General features: G+C 37.7%; 1 protein-coding gene across 1 annotated transcript in view; it reads right to left on the reverse strand.

Annotated features, from left to right (window-relative positions):
* Nucleotides 1-21904, reverse strand: part of LOC128703904 (protein jim lovell) — a 237146-nt gene that overhangs the window by 198774 nt on the left and 16468 nt on the right. Inside the window, exon 2 of the mRNA XM_070104890.1 lies at nt 1055-1245. Coding sequence (XP_069960991.1) covers nt 1055-1219 — 165 coding nt within the window. The 5' untranslated portion in view covers nt 1220-1245. The remainder of the gene's footprint in view (nt 1-1054; nt 1246-21904) is intronic.

Here is a 21904-nt window from a genome sequence, read left to right on the forward strand (position 1 = left end):
ATTAAGACACATGTGCGGCGTCTGGTTGTCTTTGTTGTGGACGTTTCGCCATCCAGTGGCTGGCTGGATGGCGAAACGTCTACGATGGGGATGCCCGGGTGTTGTGCATGTGTCTTAATTTCATCTTGTCGGTATATACAATTCTTGTACTACTACTACTAATACTACCTCCACCTCTTCCTGCCTATATATAGCCATTCTGCTCCACCTCTGTTAGTGTGACTTTGTCAATGGTCCAAGTTGGACCGAAACTTGGTCATAAGCTTCTCTCTTTCATGTGCGGGTTATTTGTGTATCGTTCCAGTCACGGTATTGTGCCTTTTTGTTATTTATTAATCTCCCATAAGCACAGTATCATCAGCAAAAAGCAACTGTGTCAATTCCCATTTTGTATTTGATTCCCCATAATTTAATCCCACCCCTCTCCCGAACACCCTAGCATTTACTTCTTTTACAACCCCATCTATAAATATATTAAACAACCATGGTGACATTACACATCCCTGTCTAAGACCTACTTTTACCGGGAAGTATTCTCCCTCTTTTCTACACACCCTAACCTGAGCCTCACTATCCTCATAAAAGCTCTTTACAGCATTTAGTAACTTACCACCTATTCCATATACTTGCAACATCTGCCACATTATTGTATTAAAAGTAAGAGCCAAACTCTTAGTCGCTACATAGAAAAATTAGATCGGAATGAAAGAATGTCTGGTAATCAGGTTTGAAGTGTCCAGGTGTTTGTTCCATGCAAAAATTTACTTTCATAAAAAAAACGATACTGAAGCAAGGTAAAGAATAGTCCAACTACTACATAATTACTTCAAGCTAGCACAGTCATTATATGAAAATAATGATAATTAATTAATAACATTAGCAATAAAAACTAGGTTAAATGATTATTTGCAACCCACTTAATGTCAGTATTAATTCTGCCTTCCTATTAACACTACAGAAACTCACAAAATGTAATACAGCATTAATAAAGTTAAATAAATTTGTAAAATGTTTTCTAGTCAAAACTACGATATTCAGAGCATCAACGACTTACTTTAAAGTAAACGCTGCATGCTGAGAGTACCAGTTTGTGAGCGTGTATGTAGTGACCATCGGTGGCCAGAGTGACATCTACCAGGGCCTCAGACGTGAGCAGCTCGGAGAATACCGTCACCAGGTTGGGCCGGTGGTTGTTCCAGCGTAGGCAGTATTCTGACATCTTGTCTTCTAACTCTACATTACTTTCTGTAAGTGCAGCTATAATTACTACCTTTGAAATAAATTCTCAATTAATATTATAACACTAAAATTTATTAAGTGTATGAAGAAACAAAATTGTAATTTTTACTTAGTGTTTTGGCCTTTTAGCACTAAAAAAATAAATGCAAACAAAGAAAATCACCCAAAATAAAACTCTTTCACAGAAACAAGTACACAAAAATATTACAGTACAGGGGGATTAAAATCTGGGACAGAAGCAGATTTAAGTTACACAAAGGAAAATAACCAGTACAAATGCGTGCAAAGCCTAACTATTTGAACTACCGTAGTTTTGCTACAAAAAACTCGATTGTAAGGCAAGATGGTAGAAAATGTAGAGGAGCCTTAATCGGTACAGTACAGTTTCATTAACTGGGAGAGCTCTATCAAATACACAAGTGAACCGTTGTGCCAGTGAAGACTCCTCTGCAAGTAGTCAGCATCTTTACCTTAATTCACCAAATTCCCTGAAAACTGTAACACCAGGAACTCAACACATTGTTTGCTGGAAACCTCCTGTACTGACAACAGTATAATAAAAGCAAGCAATAATTTATGAAGGTCAGTGAATATAATGCACAATGAAACAAACTTCAGGACATTACAAAATTTTTGAAAAAAAAAAAAAAAAAAAAAAAAAAAAAAAAAAAAAAAATATATATATATATATATATATATATATATATATATATATATATATATATATATATATATATATATATATATATATATATATTAAAAATGTAAAACTGATGTCTATATGCAATTGAGAATACTCATAATACAATAGTGTACATACAATATAAACAAATAACTGATGTAGTAAACAATTTCAGGGAACGACCAACATTTACCTGAGTGAAAAGCACAAAATTATCAATAATAACCAGATTCCTCATTCCATGGGAACTCACATTACTGGAATGAATCACAAGAAGTTGAAATAAATGCTTCAACTACTGGAAAAAAAAAAAGGCATGACAAACAAATTATTGAAGATGGGGACACCAGGAGCACAACTCTGTTCTAGTAACTAGAACTAGTTACTTGTCCTAGTTACTTGTACTAGTTACTTGTCCTAGTTACTTGTACTAGTTACTTGTCCTAGTTACTTGTCCTAGTTACTTGTACTAGTTACTTGTCCTAGTTACTTGTCCTAGTTACTTGCCCTAGTTACTTGCCCTAGTTACTTGTACTAGTTACTTGTCCTAGTTACTTGTCCTAGTTACTTGTCCTAGTTACTTGTACTAGTTACTTGTCCTAGTTACTTGTCCTAGTTACTTGCCCTAGTTACTTGCCCTAGTTACTTGTCCTAGTTACTTGTCCTAGTTACGTGTCCTAGTTACTTGTCCTAGTTACTTGCCCTAGTTACTTGCCCTAGTTACTTGTCCTAGTTACTTGTCCTAGTTACTTGTCCTAGTTACTTGTCTAGCATGAAAAACACAGCACTGTAACTGCATCATAACTGTTAACAGTCCCTTCATTTAAACAGCTGAGTGAACATCAAGTCAGTTCAACTGCCTACCACATACATATTTATGGAGAAGTGTTAAACTCATACGGATCATACAGTACCCGAGGAATAAATAAGTACCGTAATTAGGCGTGATCCAAAGGATTAAAAAAACTTCACCACCACCAAGACAGTTTGCTTCAGTATTCACTTTTTGCCCTAAATTCATCACATTACAATTTACAAAAACAAATTAAAACGACTTACATTTACTTGAAGGTAAATAACTGAGGACCATGAAGATAACACAACACTAGCTTTCTAGTAGCTATGTAACAAATGTCTAGTATGTTCACATATTAAATAAATGTTGCAGTTCCTACATCACATACCACTGTCAAGACAGTTTTAACCTGTGTGACATCACTTGATAAATGAAAGGCTTAACTGAGGCATTGCACAGCAGAAAAGAGCAAGAACCACTACTGCCAAAGTCCAGGTTGGTGAACGAATCAAGTCCATAATGTTTTGTCTATGTGTGAGAATGTGTAGTCATCGTCTGCATCTGTAAGTTAGGATCAGAGTCCCATAACTAAGTATTGCATCTTGAGCTTCACAGATCTGATCTCCCCCCACACCTGCTGTGCAACACCTCAAATCTTGATGAGGTAGTCTCTTTTTTTCTTGTGATATGAAGGAGTGGTAAGGATATTTGCAATTTTCAACTGTACTATTGGCATGCCTCTGGCAAGAGAGTAATGGAATGAGTGATGATGAAAGTGTTTCTTCTTTTCTGGATCACCCTACCTTGGTGGGAGACGGCCAGTGTATTAAAAAAAGAAAATGTATATAAATTAGTGTAATACTGCATAAAAAACTTCCTGTACTCAGCATCTCACTAGGAAAACAAACAGATTTTGACAAGTGGCGCATTGTAAGAATGAACTATTTAAATTCAGAGATGGTGATAAGGAAGATGGCAAAGGAAGCTGGAGCCCCCAGATTCCTTCAGTCCCCCAAAGCCTTCCATATAATAATAACAATACAGTTCCACACTGCAAATATCCCCACCCCTCCTTCTAAGTACAGGAACTGTACTTCCCACATAAAAGACTCAAGTCTGGCTAACCGGTTTCCCCGAATCCCTTCATAAATGTTACTTCGCTCACACTCCAACAGCTGGTCAAGTAATAAAAGCCACTTACATATAATAATAAAAATAACAATATAATAATAACTGCTTCAAGACAGTCAAGCTAGCCCTCTCTTCCAACCAGAGTGCCAACCCTAAACCCTTCTTAAATAAACATCTGAAACTGCCTCTGATTTAATTTGTTTAATTATCTGTTTATATTATTTAGTGAGGATGATAGTCAGGAGGAAGAGTCTGGAACTTAAGCTTTCATTTACTAAACTATGCTACTTTTCAACAGATCACTATGAACAATCATTTCTAGGAACATTTTCCATGTACTCTAAAGTAACAAGGTAATGAATATTTTCAAGAGAATAGAGTAGGTACTCTTAACCCTTTCAGGGTCCAGAGGCTTTATTTCAAAGTGTCCAAGAATTTTCAAAAAATAATTTTGTTATTTTTTCTTATTAAAAGGTAGAGAATCATTTTCTGAAAGTAATAAAACAAAAAGTACAAAATTTGATGGAAAACTGACGAAATTATGTTCTCGTGAATTTTGATGTGTCAGTGATGCTTATGCATTGGCGATTTTGCCGACTTTGACTCCCATTTTAGGCCAATTACCATATTCCAGTTGACCAAATTCTTAGCTATTCCACTAGTATTACTTCTATTCTATTGATTGAGCACAAGAAATTGCCAATTAAACTGTTTCAACTACAAAATAAAGTGATCGGAAATTGGTAATTTGGCCAATTTAACACAAAGTTCAAAATATTCCAGTTTCAAAATAGGGTCCAGAATAAACAATGTAGGTATTCCTGGCACTAAACTAACATTTCCTCTGTCCATTAGTTACGTTTTGAGACTTTACAAATGAATTCCATTTTTGTTTTTTATTCACATAATAAATTTTTATTCAAACCAAAAAATAGAAGATTTACTGTTATGCAATATTGTAATAATTGTATAAATATCATCACCACATTTGTGAATGTATATTAGACCCACCAGCTGGCGTGTATTAGACGTGTGAGGTCGTTTGTTTACTCTTGAACATCGGCAAAAATTTAACATTTCCCCTACTTTGAGCTCAGTTTCAAGCCATTTCCAGAACTAAAACCAATCAAAATCATCTCTATTTCTCTAATATATATTCCATTCTATCAACTGAGACCAAGAAATTGCAAATACAACTGTAAAAAACATACGAAAAAACACTGCAAAGTTGCCGTTTTAATTGAAAATTACAATCTCAGTTTTCTTTCTCTCATTATGCACTGTGTGCTGCAGGATTTATTTTATGTGGTACACACATACCACATAGATGTATTCTCTCATATCTAGGCCCAAATTTACCACTCATAGCTTATCAGTGAGCTGAGCTCATGGCGTAGATCTACGGTTTGGACCCTCAATGTAAAGCTGTAGATCTACGGCACGGACCCTGAAAGGGTTAAAGCAGAGGCTGCGAACTTGCTTTATAAAGCAAAGACTGTTTTGCCAAATATGCCAAAGTCATTGTTGCAGTAATTTATGAAATATCAGTCTAAACATCATACATAGAATTACAGTGGACCCCCGGCTAACGATGAACTCCCAACTCGACCAGTTATGTAAGTGTATTTTTGTAATTGCTTTTGTAGGTGTATTTCTGGGGGTCTGAAACAGACTAATCTAATTCACAATATTCCTTATGGGAACAAATTTGGTCTATAACAGCACCTGAACAGATTTCTGGATTGAAATAATATCGTTAGTCGGGGGTCCACTGTATACAGTGGACCCCCGCTTTACGATCACCTTCCAATGCGACCAATTATGTAAGTGTATTTATGTAAGTGCGTTTGTACGTGTATGTTTGGGGGTCTGAAATGGACTAATCTAATTCACAATATTCCTTATGGAAACAAATTCGTTCAGTACTGGCACCTGAACATACTTCTGGAATGAAATAATATCGTAAACCAGGGATCCACTGTATTAAAGTTAAGTCATACATAGTATTAACAATAACAAGCTTATTTTAGCATGATACATGTTTGCATAGAGGAGTGTAATAACTGGGTGAACATGCAAAAAGCACCTTTGTATGCAGAGCATTTTGGGCAAACTTAAGACTAACTAAAGATTAACAAGGCAAGAAGACTGCTGGATTTTTACATATGGTCATTAGGCGAGTTACAATGAATAAATGCAAAAGTTTAGTCATACACAGTATTACATTAAGTTTAGTCATACACAGTATTACATTAAGTTTAGTCATACACAGTATTACATTAAGTTTAGTCATACACAGTATTACATTAAGTTTAGTCATACACAGTATTACATTAAGTTTAGTCATACACAGTATTACATTAAGTTTAGTCATACACAGTATTACATTAAGTTTAGTCATACACAGTATTACATTAAGTTTAGTCATACACAGTATTACATTAAGTTTAGTCATACACAGTATTACATTAAGTTTAGTCATACACAGTATTACATTAAGTTTAGTCATACACAGTATTACATTAAGTTTAGTCATACACAGTATTACATTAAGTTTAGTCATACACAGTATTACATTAAGTTTAGTCATACACAGTATTACATTAAGTTTAGTCATACACAGTATTACATTAAGTTTAGTCATACACAATATTACATTAAAGTTTAGTCATACACAATATTACATTAAAGTTTAGTCATACACAGTATTACATTAAGTTTAGTCATACACAATATTACATTAAAGTTTAGTCATACACAATATTACATTAAAGTTTAGTCATACACAATATTACATTAAGTTTAGTCATACACAATATTACATTAAGTTTAGTCATACACAATATTACATTAAGTTTAGTCATACACAATAGTATTACATTTAGTTATACACAGTATTACATTAATTTAGTCATACACAATAGTATTACATTTAGTCATACACAGTATTACATTAATTTAGTCATACACAGTATTACATTATAGCTTAGTCATACACAATATTACATTAAAGTTTAGTCATACACAATAGTATTACATTTAGTCATACACAGTATTACATTAAGTTTAGTCATACACAATATTACATTAAAGTTTAGTCATACACAGAATTACATTAATTTAGTCATACACAATAGTATTACATTTAGTCATACACAGTATTACATTAAGTTTTGTCATACACAGTATTACATTATAGCTTAGTCATACACAATATTACATTAAAGTTTAGTCATACACAATAGTATTACATTAAGTTTAGTCATACATACTAACTGTATTTTGCCAACTTAAGAAACACTTAGAAGAAACAAGCTCAACTACATTATATTATATTAGTTAATATGAGGTCTATTAAGGTTACTAGCCTAGTTTTGGTGCAAAACTAACAATCTGTATACAGTGGAACCTCAGTACTCGACCAATTAGGTAGTCAAACACTTTGTTCAGTAAACAAATCACTCAGTAGTCGACTGTTAGCTTGGCACTACCAAACAAACATGAACTTCGCTGTAAACTATTTTGTGTTTATTCGCATTTTTTTTTATATTATCTGTACAGTGGAACCTCGCCTAACGAACGCATCGCATAATATTAAATCCGCCTAGCGATACATTTTAACGCAAAAATTTTGCCTCAGCTAGCGCTAAAAAACTCGCTCAACGCGGTTTGTTCGAGATGCGTCCACGTGCGGCCTGAGCCCGCCTCACTTGTTCCTTGGGAGTCAGTGTTTACAAGCCAGCCACCACGGTCGCTTCCAAGCATACAATCGGAACATTTCATATTATCACTCCCTTTTTAGTGGTTGCACCTGCAAAATAAGTCACCATGGGCCCCAAGAAAGCTTCTAGTGCCAACCCTACAGCAAAAAGATTGAGAATTACTATGGATATGAAGAAAGAGATCATTGCTAAGTATGAAAGTGGAGTGCATGTCTCCGAGCTGGCCAGATTGTACACAAAACCCCAATCAACCATCACTACTATTGTGGCCAAGAAAATGGCAATCAAGGAAGCTGTTCTTGCCAAAGGTGCAACTTTGTTTTCGAAACAGAGATCGCAAGTGATAGAAGATGTTGAGAGACTGTTATTGGTGTGGATAAACGAAAAACAGATAGCAGGAGATAGCATCTCTCAAGCGATCACATGTGAAAAGGTTAGGAAGTTGCATGACGATTTAATTAGAAAAATGCCTGCAACTAGCGATGATGTGAGTGAATTTAAGGCCAGCAAAGGTTGGTTTGAGAGATTTAAGAATCATAGTGGCATACATAGTGTGATAAGGCATGGTGAGGCTGCCAGTTTGGACCACAAAGCGGCTGAAAAATACAGTGGACCCCCGGTTAACGATATTTTTTCACTCCAGAAGTGTGTCCAGGTGCCAGTACTGACCGAATTTCTTCCCATAAGGAATATTGTGAAGTAGATTAGTCCATTTCAGACCCCCAAACATACACGTACAAACGCACTTATGTAAATACACTTACATAATTGGTAGCATTCGGAGGTGATCGTTATGCGGGGGTCCATTGTATGTGCAGGAATTCAAGGAGTACATAGACAGTGAAGGACTGAAACCTGAGCAAGTGTTTAATTGTGACAAAACAGGCCTGTTTTGGAAGAAAATGCCAAACAGGACGTACATTACTCAGGAGGAAAAGGCACTCCCAGGACATAAGCCTATGAAAGACAGGCTTACTCTGTTGATGTGTGGCAATGCTAGTGGTGATTGCAAAGTGAAGCCTTTATTGGTGTATCACTCTGAAACCCCCAGTGTTCAGGAAAAACAATGTCCTCAAGGCTAATTTGTGTGTGCTGTGGAGGGCAAACAGTAAGGCATGGGTCACTAGGGACTTTTTCTATGACTGGTTACACCATGCATTTGCATCCACTGTGAAAAATTACCTAATTGAAAAGAAATTAGACCTTAAGTGCCTTGGGGTTGGAGGTTAGTGGGGAGGATGTGGAAGAGTTGGTGGAGGAGGACAATGAAGAACTAACCACTGATGAGCTGCTAGATCATCTTCAACAGCAAGAGGCCACACCTGAGGAAACTGCTTCGGAGGAGGGGATAGAGAAATTGAGGAAGTTGCCTACTTCAAAGATTAAGGAAATGTGTGCAATGTGGCTTAAAGTGCAAACCTTTTTTGATGAAAATCACCCTCACACAGCTATTGCAAGCCGTGTTGGCAACCTATACACTGACAATGTTGTGAAACACTTTGGGAATGTCATAAAGGAACGGGAGGTACAGGCCTCTATGGACAGATATGTTGTGTGACAGAGGTCCAGTGACTCTCAAGCTGGTCCTAGTGGCATTAAAAGAAGGGAAGTAACCCCGGAAAAGGACTTGCCACCTCAAGTCCTAATGGAAGGGGATTCCCCTTCTAAACACTAACACCATCAACACTCCCCTCCTCCCATCCCATCAATCATCACCAGATCTTCAATAAAGGTAAGTGTCATGTAACTGTGCATGTCTTCTTCAGTTTGTGTGCATTAAAATTAATATTTCATGTGGTAAAAAAATTTTTTTGTTCATACTTTGGGGTGCCAGGAACGGATTAATTTGATTTCCATTATTTCTTATGGGGAAAATTAATTCACCTAAATTTTGCCTAACATTGAGCTCTCAGGAACGGATTAATAGAGTTAGGCGAGGGTCCACTGTATAAATAAGTCACCATGGAGCCAAAGAAGATTAGTGATAACAGCCAACCAAAAGGAAAATTGGTTGGGAAAAATTCATTCTGTACTCGAACAGATCAGCACTTGAACAGCCTTCTGGAACAAATTAAGTTCGACTGCCAAGGTTCCACCGTACCTATGTTAATTTACGATACTACACTATATACTTCTACCCTCCATATCAATGTGTATATATGTTAATTACAGTAGACCCTTGATATAACAGACTAATAGGAGAGGGGTATTATCTGAGTATCTATTAAATCAGAATAATGTTAAAAACAAAGCAATAGTATGTAATATAGTAGTACTTTACAGTATTATTATGGGGGAGCGCTAAACCCATGGGGATTATACAGCACCTGTGGGGAAAGGATGGAAGGTATTCAAGCTCAATTCAGGAAACTGAAGCACAGATCCAATTCCCTAGATCAAGAGCCCGTCACCAACATCAAGGAACCTCCCTTGAGAGAGTCTGACCCTTGTATCCAAGGATTTGGTTCCCACATTTTCAGTTATCTATGGTTCACCATGGCCCAAAAAAAAACCTTAATTTTACTTAATAATAACACCAGAGTGTAAAAGTAGCGATACTGGACGGTTTTAAAAACCTAAGAAAAGCTGTGAAATGCTTCCCATCAGTGAAAAAATGTTAACTCTCCACTTATTGTGCATAATTTAACAAGCATTATTATAGGTATGTATGTAAATGAAAAATGACTTACATATGGCATCTCACTTAAGGACATTCCTAAGACCACGTCAGTAAACGAATTCGTTGCTAACCAAGGAGCATGCTATAATAGTAGAGGGTTTGTGTCAACCATCTTCGATATTGTTTTAATGTCACTTATGCACCATTTATAACATGCTTAGCATATTTTTAAATGTTTATACAGTAGTGTACTGAATACTGTAATAAACAGAATAGAGGAAATCAGCTCTAATATACATTATTTAGATATGTATAATGGTCAGAGAGCCCGTTGCAAGTCCGAGTCATTGGTAAATGAGTACATCACTAAGTGAGAAAAGGCTGTATAGGGTTTGCTACTATACATAGTTTCAGGTATCCACGGTAGGGCTTGGAACGTATCACGGGAATACGGGGGGACTACTGTATATTCATCATAGTACTGTGTACACAATTTACAGTTGTACTGCAATAAACATGGAAAATAGAAGTACAATTTAACCAGTGGATTTTCCCATAATTTTTAAATTTTGTTATATTAGGGGGAAGCTGTTATATCAAGGGTTTACTGTACTTAACACTAAATAAAGAATAAAAGAAGGCCCTTTAAATTTACTTAAACATCTGCTAAAAATAGTCAGAACTTAAAAACAATAACCCAAAATATACCAAAATACAAATTAGTAATACATTAAAATGCTTTAAAATTACTAAGAATTCATATGTTGCACAAACATTGGGTTTTCCTAGCAATTAATTATATGAAAATAAAAATCCAGAAAAAGTTTGTCATTTTATTTTTAATTTCTGCAAACCTTTAAAACCAAAAATTTCCTAATTTGTAACACCTTATGTTATTCACTGCTTGAGGAGCAACAGTCACTATTACACAATGACTGTATATCACAGAATGGGAAGGTTCACACTCAAGGCAGAACCCTAACGTTATTCACTGCTTGAGGAGCAACAGTCACTATTACACAATGACTGTATATCACAGAATGGGAAGGTTCACACTCAAGGCAGAACCCTAAAGCTTACAGGCCAGTGTTCTAACTACTGGGTCAGCTGGCTGTAATAGGATTCAACCACTGGGTCAGCTGGCTCTAATAGGATTCAACCACTGGGTCAGCTGGCTGTAATAGGATTCAACCATTGGGTCAGCTGGCTGTAATAGGATTCAACCACTGGGTCAGCTGGCTGTAATAGGATTCAACCATTGGGTCAGCTGGCTCTAATAGGATTCAACCATTGGGTCAGCTGGCTCTAATAGGATTCAACCATTGGGTCAGCTGGCTGTAATAGGATTCAACCATTGGGTCAGCTGGCTCTAATAGGATTCAACCATTGGGTCAGCTGGCTCTAATAGGATTCAACCATTGGGTCAGCTGGCTCTAATAGGATTCAACCACTGGGTCAGCTGGCTCTAATAGGATTCAACCACTGGGTCAGCTGGCTCTAATAGGATTCAACCATTGGGTCAGCTGGCTCTAATAGGATTCAACCACTGGGTCAGCTGGCTCTAATAGGATTCAACCACTGGGTCAGCTGGCTCTAATAGGATTCAACCATTGGGTCAGCTGGCTCTAATAGGATTCAACCATTGGGTCAGCTGGCTCTAATAGGATTCAACCACTGGGTCAGCTGGCTCTAATAGGATTCAACCATTGGGTCAGCTGGCTCTAATAGGATTCAACCATTGGGTCAGCTGGCTCTAATAGGATTCAACCACTGGGTCAGCTGGCTGTAATAGGATTCAACCATTGGGTCAGCTGGCTCTAATAGGATTCAACCATTGGGTCAGCTGGCTGTAATAGGATTCAACCATTGGGTCAGCTGGCTCTAATAGGATTCAACCATTGGGTCAGCTGGCTCTAATAGGATTCAACCATTGGGTCAGCTGGCTCTAATAGGATTCAACCATTGGGTCAGCTGGCTCTAATAGGATTCAACCACTGGGTCAGCTGGCTCTAATAGGATTCAACCATTGGGTCAGCTGGCTCTAATAGGATTCAACCATTGGGTCAGCTGGCTCTAATAGGATTCAACCATTGGGTCAGCTGGCTCTAATAGGATTCAACCATTGGGTCAGCTGGTCTAATAGGATTCAACCATTGGCAGCTGGCTCTAATAGGATTCAACCACTGGGTCAGCTGGCTCTAATAGGATTCAACCATTGGGTCAGCTGGCTCTAATAGGATTCAACCACTGGGTCAGCTGGCTCTAATAGGATTCAACCATTGGGTCAGCTGGCTCTAATAGGATTCAACCACTGGGTCAGCTGGCTCTAATAGGATTCAACCATTGGGTCAGCTGGCTCTAATAGGATTCAACCATTGGGTCAGCTAGCTCTAATAGGATTCAACCATTGGGTCAGCTGGCTCTAATAGGATTCAACCATTGGGTCGGCTGGCTCTAATAGGATTCAACCATTGGGTCAGCTGGCTCTAATAGGATTCAACCACTGGGTCAGCTGGCTCTAATAGGATTCAACCATTGGAGCTGGCTCTAATAGGATTCAACCACTGGGTCAGCTGGCTCTAATAGGATTCAACCATTGGCAGCTGGCTCTAATAGGATTCAACCACTGGGTCAGCTGGTCTAATAGGATTCAACCATTGGCAGCTGGCTCTAATAGGATTCAACCATTGGGTCAGCTGGGGATTCAACCACTGGGTCAGCTGGCTCTAATAGGATTCAACCATTGGGTCAGCTGGCTCTAATAGGATTCAACCATTGGGTCAGCTGGCTCTAATAGGATTCAACCATTGGGTCAGCTGGCTGTAATAGGATTCAACCAATGGGTCAGCTCACTCTAATAGGATTCAACCATTGGGTCAGCTGGCTCTAATAGGATTCAACCATTGGGTCAGCTGGCTCTAATAGGATTCAACCAATGGGTCAGCTCGCTCTAACAGGATTCAACCATTGGGTCAGCTGGCTCTAATAGGATTCAACCATTGGGTCAGCTGGCTCTAATAGGATTCAACCAACTAGGCATACATTCTTCATTTATTCAGAATTCCTGCAATAAATATATTCACCACTCACTACAAGCTAAGGACAAAAATATTTTAAGTAATGTGTGTACTGTATATATATTTTTTAGGCCTAACTATTGCTCACTTACTATATGATAATGTAGACATTATCTGAAAGCGATAAAAGGCAATGTTTCACTTTGCAGCAGTAACCTGTAACCTAACCTGCTGTATACAGCAGGTTAGGTTCCAGGTTACCTGCATTTCTACTCACCAAAGGGAGGCTAGAATGGGCCCCATGCCACAGTCTTGCTGGTGTGAGATTCAGCTGTAAAAATTGGCATTTGTGATCACAGCGGGGCCCACCCTAACCTCCCTAAAGTATATAAAAATACAGTGGACCCCCGGTTTACGATCAGCTCCCAATGCGACCAATTATGTAAGTGTATTTATGTAAGTGCGTTTGTATGTGTATGTTTGGGGGTCTGAAATGGGCTAATCTAATTCACAATATTCCTTATGGGAACAAATTCGGTCAGTACTAGCCCCTGAACATACTTCTGGAATGAAATAATATCGTAAACCGGGGGTCCACTGTATACGTATCTAGCTAGATGAATCCTAAGAGAGCCAGCTGAACGAATGATTAGCACACTGGCCTGATAGTTTTAGGGCACCCCCTGCCATGGATTCAAACTCCTACCCAATTTGTGATTTATTTGCAGTCATGTTATGATCTCATGAGTCACAATGAGTATCTTATGAAATCCATGTACATTCTTCATCACTCGAGAGCTGTCTTGCTAGAATTACATGGTCATTTGAACTGTGATGTCTTTGCATATCTTGCAAGCAGCTATTGAATGAGTGATAACAAATGTATTTCCCTTTTTTTCTGATCTACTTGCTGTGGTGGAAGATAACCAATGACAAAACAGTGGAATACCCGCAGAGTTGCATATATACATTAGGTTAGTGTATAATGCTTGAAATGTCACCTGACAGACTTATCACCTCAAAGCCCAAAAAACACCAATATACAGTGCACTGTTGATTGTGCAGTTCACACTGAGTGCATATTTCCTGCCTAAATAGTTAAGAATTATGAAGACAATGTAACAGTAAACATATGAAAAAGTACGTCTCCTAAATGATTGCTTTAACTGGCTAATTCAGAATCTATGGACAACAGGCAATAATGTACACCCTCTCACCCCATTAGCCCATTAATTAATGGGATCACAGTAAGTTTAGTATCTTTATTATGCACCCAATACCCATTCTGTGGGCAGAAGTCAAAAGATTAGAGGTACGTACATAACGGGTCCAGGGCCTGGGCCCGAGAGTTTTGATAGCTGAACAAGTTACAAAGGTAATGAACTCCAGGTAGATTTGGTCACAATCATGACCAAGTTACAAAGGTACGGGATCACAGTATACCTATACGTACAAGCAAACCACAACTGCGAACTCAAGACAATATGCTGAATTATTCAACGCCTCTATTCTATGTGCAGCAAACTCTTTAGTATGGTTATTCAGCTCCTCAAAAAAAGTATGAAAAGTTCCCTACAATTTCTCAAAGCTTTATCATGCATAATTCTGACCTAAATTTGGCGAGGATTACAGTATTATCAAATGTATTAGTAGCTCTGTGTAAATATTTAACCTTTCACTGTCCATCACATAGCTTTAAATTACTGACACCAGGCATCTCTCACATAGTTACACTATTGACACCAAGCATCTTGTCGTATAGAGCTACATTATTGATACCTGGGTCCATCATGTAGATCAACGTCATTAACTTAGCTCCTAGGATGAGATGCGAGTGGTAAATTTTGGCTTAGATATGAGATAATGGGTCTGTGTGACGAGTGTGAACGGTATAAAAAAAAATCGTACCTCACGCGGTGTACGATGGGAAACACAAAACTCCAACCTTGTCTTTGGTTTAAAATATCGACTAAGGTGCTTTCTAGGGTGGTTTTTATAGTTTCACTGGTATTTTTTGGTATTACTTGATAGAATGGAAGACATACTGCTGAAATAGAGATCACTTTAGTTAGTTCCAGGTCTGGAACTAGCTTGAAATTTATTTTGAATAGTGGAAATATGAGTTTTTTTTGCCAATTTTCTCAAGTTGGAATAAGGCCCCCCTCCCCCTACACACCACAATCTGTTTTACATTTTTTCACTTGGGCTAATTCAATTAATGGGAAGCTGTAAACCATGGCCAATCATTCCTAGTTATATTTTATGCAAGAAATAGGGTAAATCTTAGATTTTTCATTTACTGAATTCAGAATGTAGGGCAAGTGCAATGTAGGATTCCTAGGGACACGTTTAATGAGCAGAGGAAATATTGTTTTAGTGACTGGACTGTCTACACTGTTTATTTTGAGCTCTGTTTATAAATTGGCCAAATTACCAGCTCTGTTTATAAATTGGCCAAATTACCAACTCTGTTTATTAACTGGCCAAATTACCTACTTCTGTGTACTTTATAGAGTTGTTTTGATAGTTGAATGGGCAGTTTCTTATGCTACATTGATGAAATAGGAGGAATACTAACAAAACAGCTAATATGAACTAATTGAGCAATTAACTGGCTTACAATAGGACTCAAATTGGGTGAAATTGTCAATACATAAATTGCGCCCAGATCAATAAATTTGCATCTGCGTAATTCTTAAGTTTTTCCATCAAATTTTGTATTTTTGGCATTACTACTTTAAGAAAATGATTCTCTACCATTTCAGAAAAACTTTTTTTTTTTTTAAATATGGATATCGAGAACACATTTAATTTCAGAGGTTTCAACAGCAAAAGGGTTAATATACGCTTCTTAATAAGTATTTCTCACTTGGAGCCTTGAACAAGTTTAAAGATATCCCTTTAAATACAAATATACAGTGGACCCCCGGTTTACGATCAGCTCCCAATGCGACCAATTATGTAAGTGTATTTATGTAAGTGCGTTTGTACGTGTATGTTTGGGGGTCTGAAATGGACTAATCTACTTCACAATATTCCTTATGGGAACAAATTTGGTCAGTACTGGCACCTGAACATACTTCTGGAATGAAATAATATTGTAAACCGGGGGTCCACTGTAATTTGATACAACAGAAAGCTCAGGAGCCACATATTATGCAATGCATTTTGGACAAACTAATCATAAAGTTGACATACTTAACCCGTAAACGGTCCAAATGTATATATACATTTTTTCAACATTTGAAAGTATGTAAAAAAAGTAGATCTTTTTGTTTTTTTACATTTGAAAATGTGTAAAAAAAAAAAAACTTTGATCTCCTTTTTTTTTGTTATATTTGAAAATATGTAAAAAAAAACGTAATCTACTTTTGTAGCACTACACGTGTGAACGTAGATCTGCTTGGACAGTTTACGGGTTAAATCAAGACCTAGATACATAATTTTAGCCACTGTGTATTAGCACTATTAGAGTATTTCATTACAATCATAAGTAGAGAAAGCCAAGTTGCAAATGATAATTTGGACAATTACACTACACAGAAAATATTAAATTTATTGACTGGAGAAGAACAAGAATTAGTAAATAAAAATAATATAAATACACTTGCGGAAGAAAGATCACAAACTAGCAGTAACATACTGTATACTACACTATGTTGCAAGGTATGTTACTAGTAGTAACATACTGTATACTACACTATGTTGCAAGGTATGTTACTAGTAGTAACATACTGTATACTACACTATGTTGCAAGGTATGTTACTAGTAGTAACATACTGTATACTACACTATGTTGCAAGGTATGTTACTAGTAGTAACATACTGTATACTACACTATGTTGCATGTTACTAGTAGTAACATACTGTATACTACACTATGTTGCAAGGTATGTTACTAGTAGTAACATACTGTATACTACACTATGTTGCAAGGTATGTTACTAGTAGTAACATACTGTATACTACACTATGTTGCAAGGTATGTTACTAGTAGTAATATACTGTATACTACACTATGTTGCACGGTATGTTACTAGTAGTAACATACTGTATACTACACTATGTTGCACAGTATGTTACTAGTAGTAACATACTGTATACTACACTATGTTGCATGTTACTAGTAGTAACATACTGTATACTACACTATGTTGCAAGGTATGTTACTAGTAGTAACATACTGTATACTACACTTATGTTGCAAGGTATGTTACTAGTAGTAATATACTGTATACTACACTATGTTGCACGGTATCTTACTAGTAGTAACATACTGTATACTACACTATGTTGCATGTTACTAGTAGTAACATACTGTATACTACACTATGTTGCAAGGTATGTTACTAGTAGTAACATACTGTATACTACACTTATGTTGCAAGGTATGTTACTAGTAGTAACATACTGTATACTACACTATGTTGCATGTTACTAGTAGTAACATACTGTATACTACACTATGTTGCAAGGTATGTTACTAGTAGTAACATACTGTATACTACACTATGTTGCAATGTATGTTACTAGTAGTAACATACTGTATACTACACTATGTTGCATGTTACTAGTAGTAACATACTGTATACTACACTATGTTGCAAGGTATGTTACTAGTGGTAACATACTGTATACTACACTATGTTGCAAGGTATGTTACTAGTAGTAACATACTGTATACTACACTATGTTGCAAGGTATGTTACTAGTAGTAACATACTGTATACTACACTACACTGCATGTTACTAGTAGTAACATACTGTATACTACACTATGTTGCACGGTATGTTACTAGTAGTAACATACTGTATACACTTTTACGTTGCAAGGTACATCTTACTGCACACAATTATACGTCGCAACTGCAAGGCATGTCTTAAGGAAAGAAAAAGATGAACCCAATAAGATCAAACAGGTTACAGGAATAATAAGAACATAAGAAAGGAGAAACACTGCAGCAGGCCTGTTGGCCCATACTAGGCAGGTCCTTTACAATTCATCCCACTAACAAAACATTTCAACAACCCAATTTTCAATTTTCAATGACGACCTTCATAACCTAAGGCAGCATTTCAGAGAAACAAAATGATTAAAATTCTATGAAGAGCTCTGAAAAAAATATGTATAAGAATCAAACAGTTAATTCTAACCCAAAATAAAATGCAAAACAAAGATTTGCTTAATAGAAGATGCTAGACTAATAAAAATGGTATACTAAAAAAAGCTAGATATGAGTAATGCGCATATCCATAAACAAGGCAAGAAAGAAAATTTGAAAAGAAAATACAATAGTAAACATGAGAAAACAATCTTATTTAAATTTGTGTGCAGCATATAAAAAAGCAAATCAAATGTAAAAAGAAAATTCAGTAAAGAGAAATGGACAGATCATTTCTTCTATTGACATTAAATCAAGTTCTTTTGTTGATACTGATGCCTCAGTTGAGCAAGATACACAAGCGAACCCCGTGACAAGGCCTACAACCTCCGACACACACATCTGCAGGTACGTCAACACGTGCAACAGTCATGGCTGCGCCATCTAGTGGAAAGCCCAAGCTGAAGTGTTTCATTATTAATTCAATGAAAATAAAAACTTGTTCACAAAAAAAAATTATCATTTATTATACACACACGTGTGCTACACTATCTAGGCTGGAATATTGCTGCACACTAACAGCACCTTTCAAGGCAGGTGAAATTGCTGACCTAGAAAATGTACAGAGAACCTTCACGGCGCACATAACGGAGATAAAACACCTCAATTACTGGGAGCGCTTGAGGTTCCTAAACCTGTATTCCCTGGAACGCAGGCGGGAGAGATACATGATTATATACACCTGGAAAATCCTAGAGGGACTAGTACCGAACTTGCACACGAAAATCACTCACTATGAAAGCAAAAGACTTGGCAGACGATGCACCATCCCCCCAATGAAAAGCAGGGGTGTCACTAGCACGTTAAGAGACCATACAATAAGTGTCAGGGGCCCGAGACTGTTCAACTGCCTCCCAGCATACATAAGGGGGATTACCAAAAGACCCCTGGCAGTCTTCAAGCTGGCACTGGACAAGCACCTAAAGTCGGTTCCTGACCAGCCGGGCTGTGGCTCGTACGTTGGTTTGTGTGCAGCCAGCAGCAGCAGCCTGGTTGATCAGGCTCTGATCCACCAGGAGGCCTGGTCACAGACCGGGCCGCGGGGGCGTTGACCCCCGGAACTCTCTCCAGGTAAACTCCAGGTAAACACCTGTGTCAGACAGCACTGCAGAGGTGGTGGGGGAAAGTTGGACATACACAAGTGTGCTACACCTGTGTCAGACAGCACTGCAGAGGTGGTGGGGGAAAGTTGGACATACACAAGTGTGCTACACCTGTGTCAGACAGCACTGCAGAGGTGGTGGGGGATAGTTGGACATACACATGTGTGCTACACCTGTGTCAGACAGCACTGCAGAGGTGGTGGGGGAAAGTTGGACATACACATGTGTGCTACACCTGTGTCAGACAGCACTGCAGAGGTGGTGGGGGAAAGTTGGACATATACATGTGTGCTACACCTGTGTCAGACAGCACTGCAGAAGTGGTGGGGGAAAGTTGGACATATACATGTGTGCTACACCTGTGTCAGACACCACTGCAGAGGTGGTGGGGGAAAGTTGGACATATACATGTGTGCTACACCTGTGTCAGACAGCACTGCAGAGGTGGTGGGGGAAAGTTGGACATATACATGTGTGCTACACCTGTGTCAGACAGCACTGCAGAGGTGGTGGGGGAAAGTTGGACATATACATGTGTGCTACACCTGTGTCAGACAGCACTGCAGAAGTGGTGGGGAAAAGTTGGACATATACACGTGTGCTACACCTGTGTCAGACAACACTGCAGAGGTGGTGGGGGTAAGTTGGACATATACATGTGTGCTACACCTGTGTCAGACAACACTGCAGAGGTGGTGGGGGTAAGTTGGACATACACATGTGTGCTACACCTGTGTCAGACAACACTGCAGAGGTGGTGGGGGAAAGTTGGACATACACACGTGTGCTACACCTGTGTCAGACAGCACTGCAGAGGTGGTGGGGGAAAGTTGGACATACACATGTGTGATAAACCTGTGTCAAACAGCACTAGAGAGCTGGTGGGGTAAAGTTGGACGTTTTGAGGGACCAACATCAGATGAAAGAATGAGGGTTACATTTGATAAAGCATGTCAGCGTCAGTTAGAAACAGAGAGAGAGAGTGCAAAAAAATGGGACCATAAGTAATGAGGGTAGATAAAGCAAACACATCAGAGCATTAGATAAGGAAAATTAAAGAAACCTGGCCCCCCCATGAAATTGTAGAAAGAGTAAATATTAATATGGGTAGGGCAAATAATATTACAATGCTTCAAGAACTATATACTGTACTGTATGTATGATTTAACCAGAAACAAAAATGAAATCTCCGTTACATCAAAGAAGCATCTATCTGAGAGCCACATATAGTAAAACAGACATTTCGAGGCTAAAAGCCAAGAATTTGAGACTGCAGGTTAACAATGATACCAGCTGACAAGTGAAAATAATGATACTGATAGCTTGGTGTCCCTGTAATCAGTAGCTTTATTTCCAGTATAAATTATTTATCCAGATGTGCCATGGAAATGGGTCTCTTAAAGGTGGGAGAAATCCAATGAAGACAGCAAAGCAATTCTATAAACATATCAAGGCTGAATATATATCTGATTGGTTGAGTAAATTCAAGAAACATTATAAATATTTGTCCGATTAACCCTTTGACTGTTTTCGACGTATAAATACGTCTTACGAGCCAATGTTTCTGACATATATATACTCAATAATTCTAGCGGCTTCAAATCAAGCGGGAGAAAGCTGGTAGGCCCACATGTGAGAGAATGGGTCTGTGTGGTCACTGTGCACCACATAAAAAAATCCTGCAGCACACATTGCGTAATGAGAAAAAAAAAAACTCTGATCGTTTTTTGGAATAAAACGCCGACTTTGAGGTGTATTTTCGTACAGTATTTATCGTTGTATTCGTATTTTCATGGTCTTAGGTGATAAAATGGAAAACATATTACAGAAATAGATATGATTTTAATTACTTTGACGATGAAAACGACCTTGAAACTAAGCTCAAAGTAGCGGAAATGTTTGATTTTTACCAATGTTCGGGAGTAAATAAATCACACCACACGTCCAATACACGTCAACTGGGGAGTCTAATATTCTTTCACTAGTGCACTGATATTATTTATACCATTTTTACAATAATGCAGTAGTCTGCATAACAGTAAATTTTGTATTTTTTTGTATGAATAAAAAATCAAAATAGAAAGCAATAATAATATAAGAGGGGCCTAAAGATGTGACTAATGAACAGAGCATATGTTATTTTAGTGCCACGAATGTCTACCTTGTTTATTCTAGACCCTATTTTGAAATTGGCATCTTTTTTAGTTTGCGTGAAATTGGCCAAATTGCCAATTTCTGACCACCATATTGGGTAGTCCAAATTAGTAAATGGGAGGTTTCTTGTACTCAGCTGATAGATAAAATGGAGTTCTAAAGAAATAGCTATGAGTTTGGTCAACTGGAACAATGGAACTGGCTGAAAATAGGGCTCAAAGTCGGCGAAATCGCCGAAACGCATATGTCGCCGAGACCGCTAACTTCACGGGAGCAT

Source organism: Cherax quadricarinatus, chromosome 95 (assembly GCF_038502225.1).
Source record: "Cherax quadricarinatus isolate ZL_2023a chromosome 95, ASM3850222v1, whole genome shotgun sequence".
NCBI classification, from domain to species: domain Eukaryota; kingdom Metazoa; phylum Arthropoda; class Malacostraca; order Decapoda; family Parastacidae; genus Cherax; species Cherax quadricarinatus.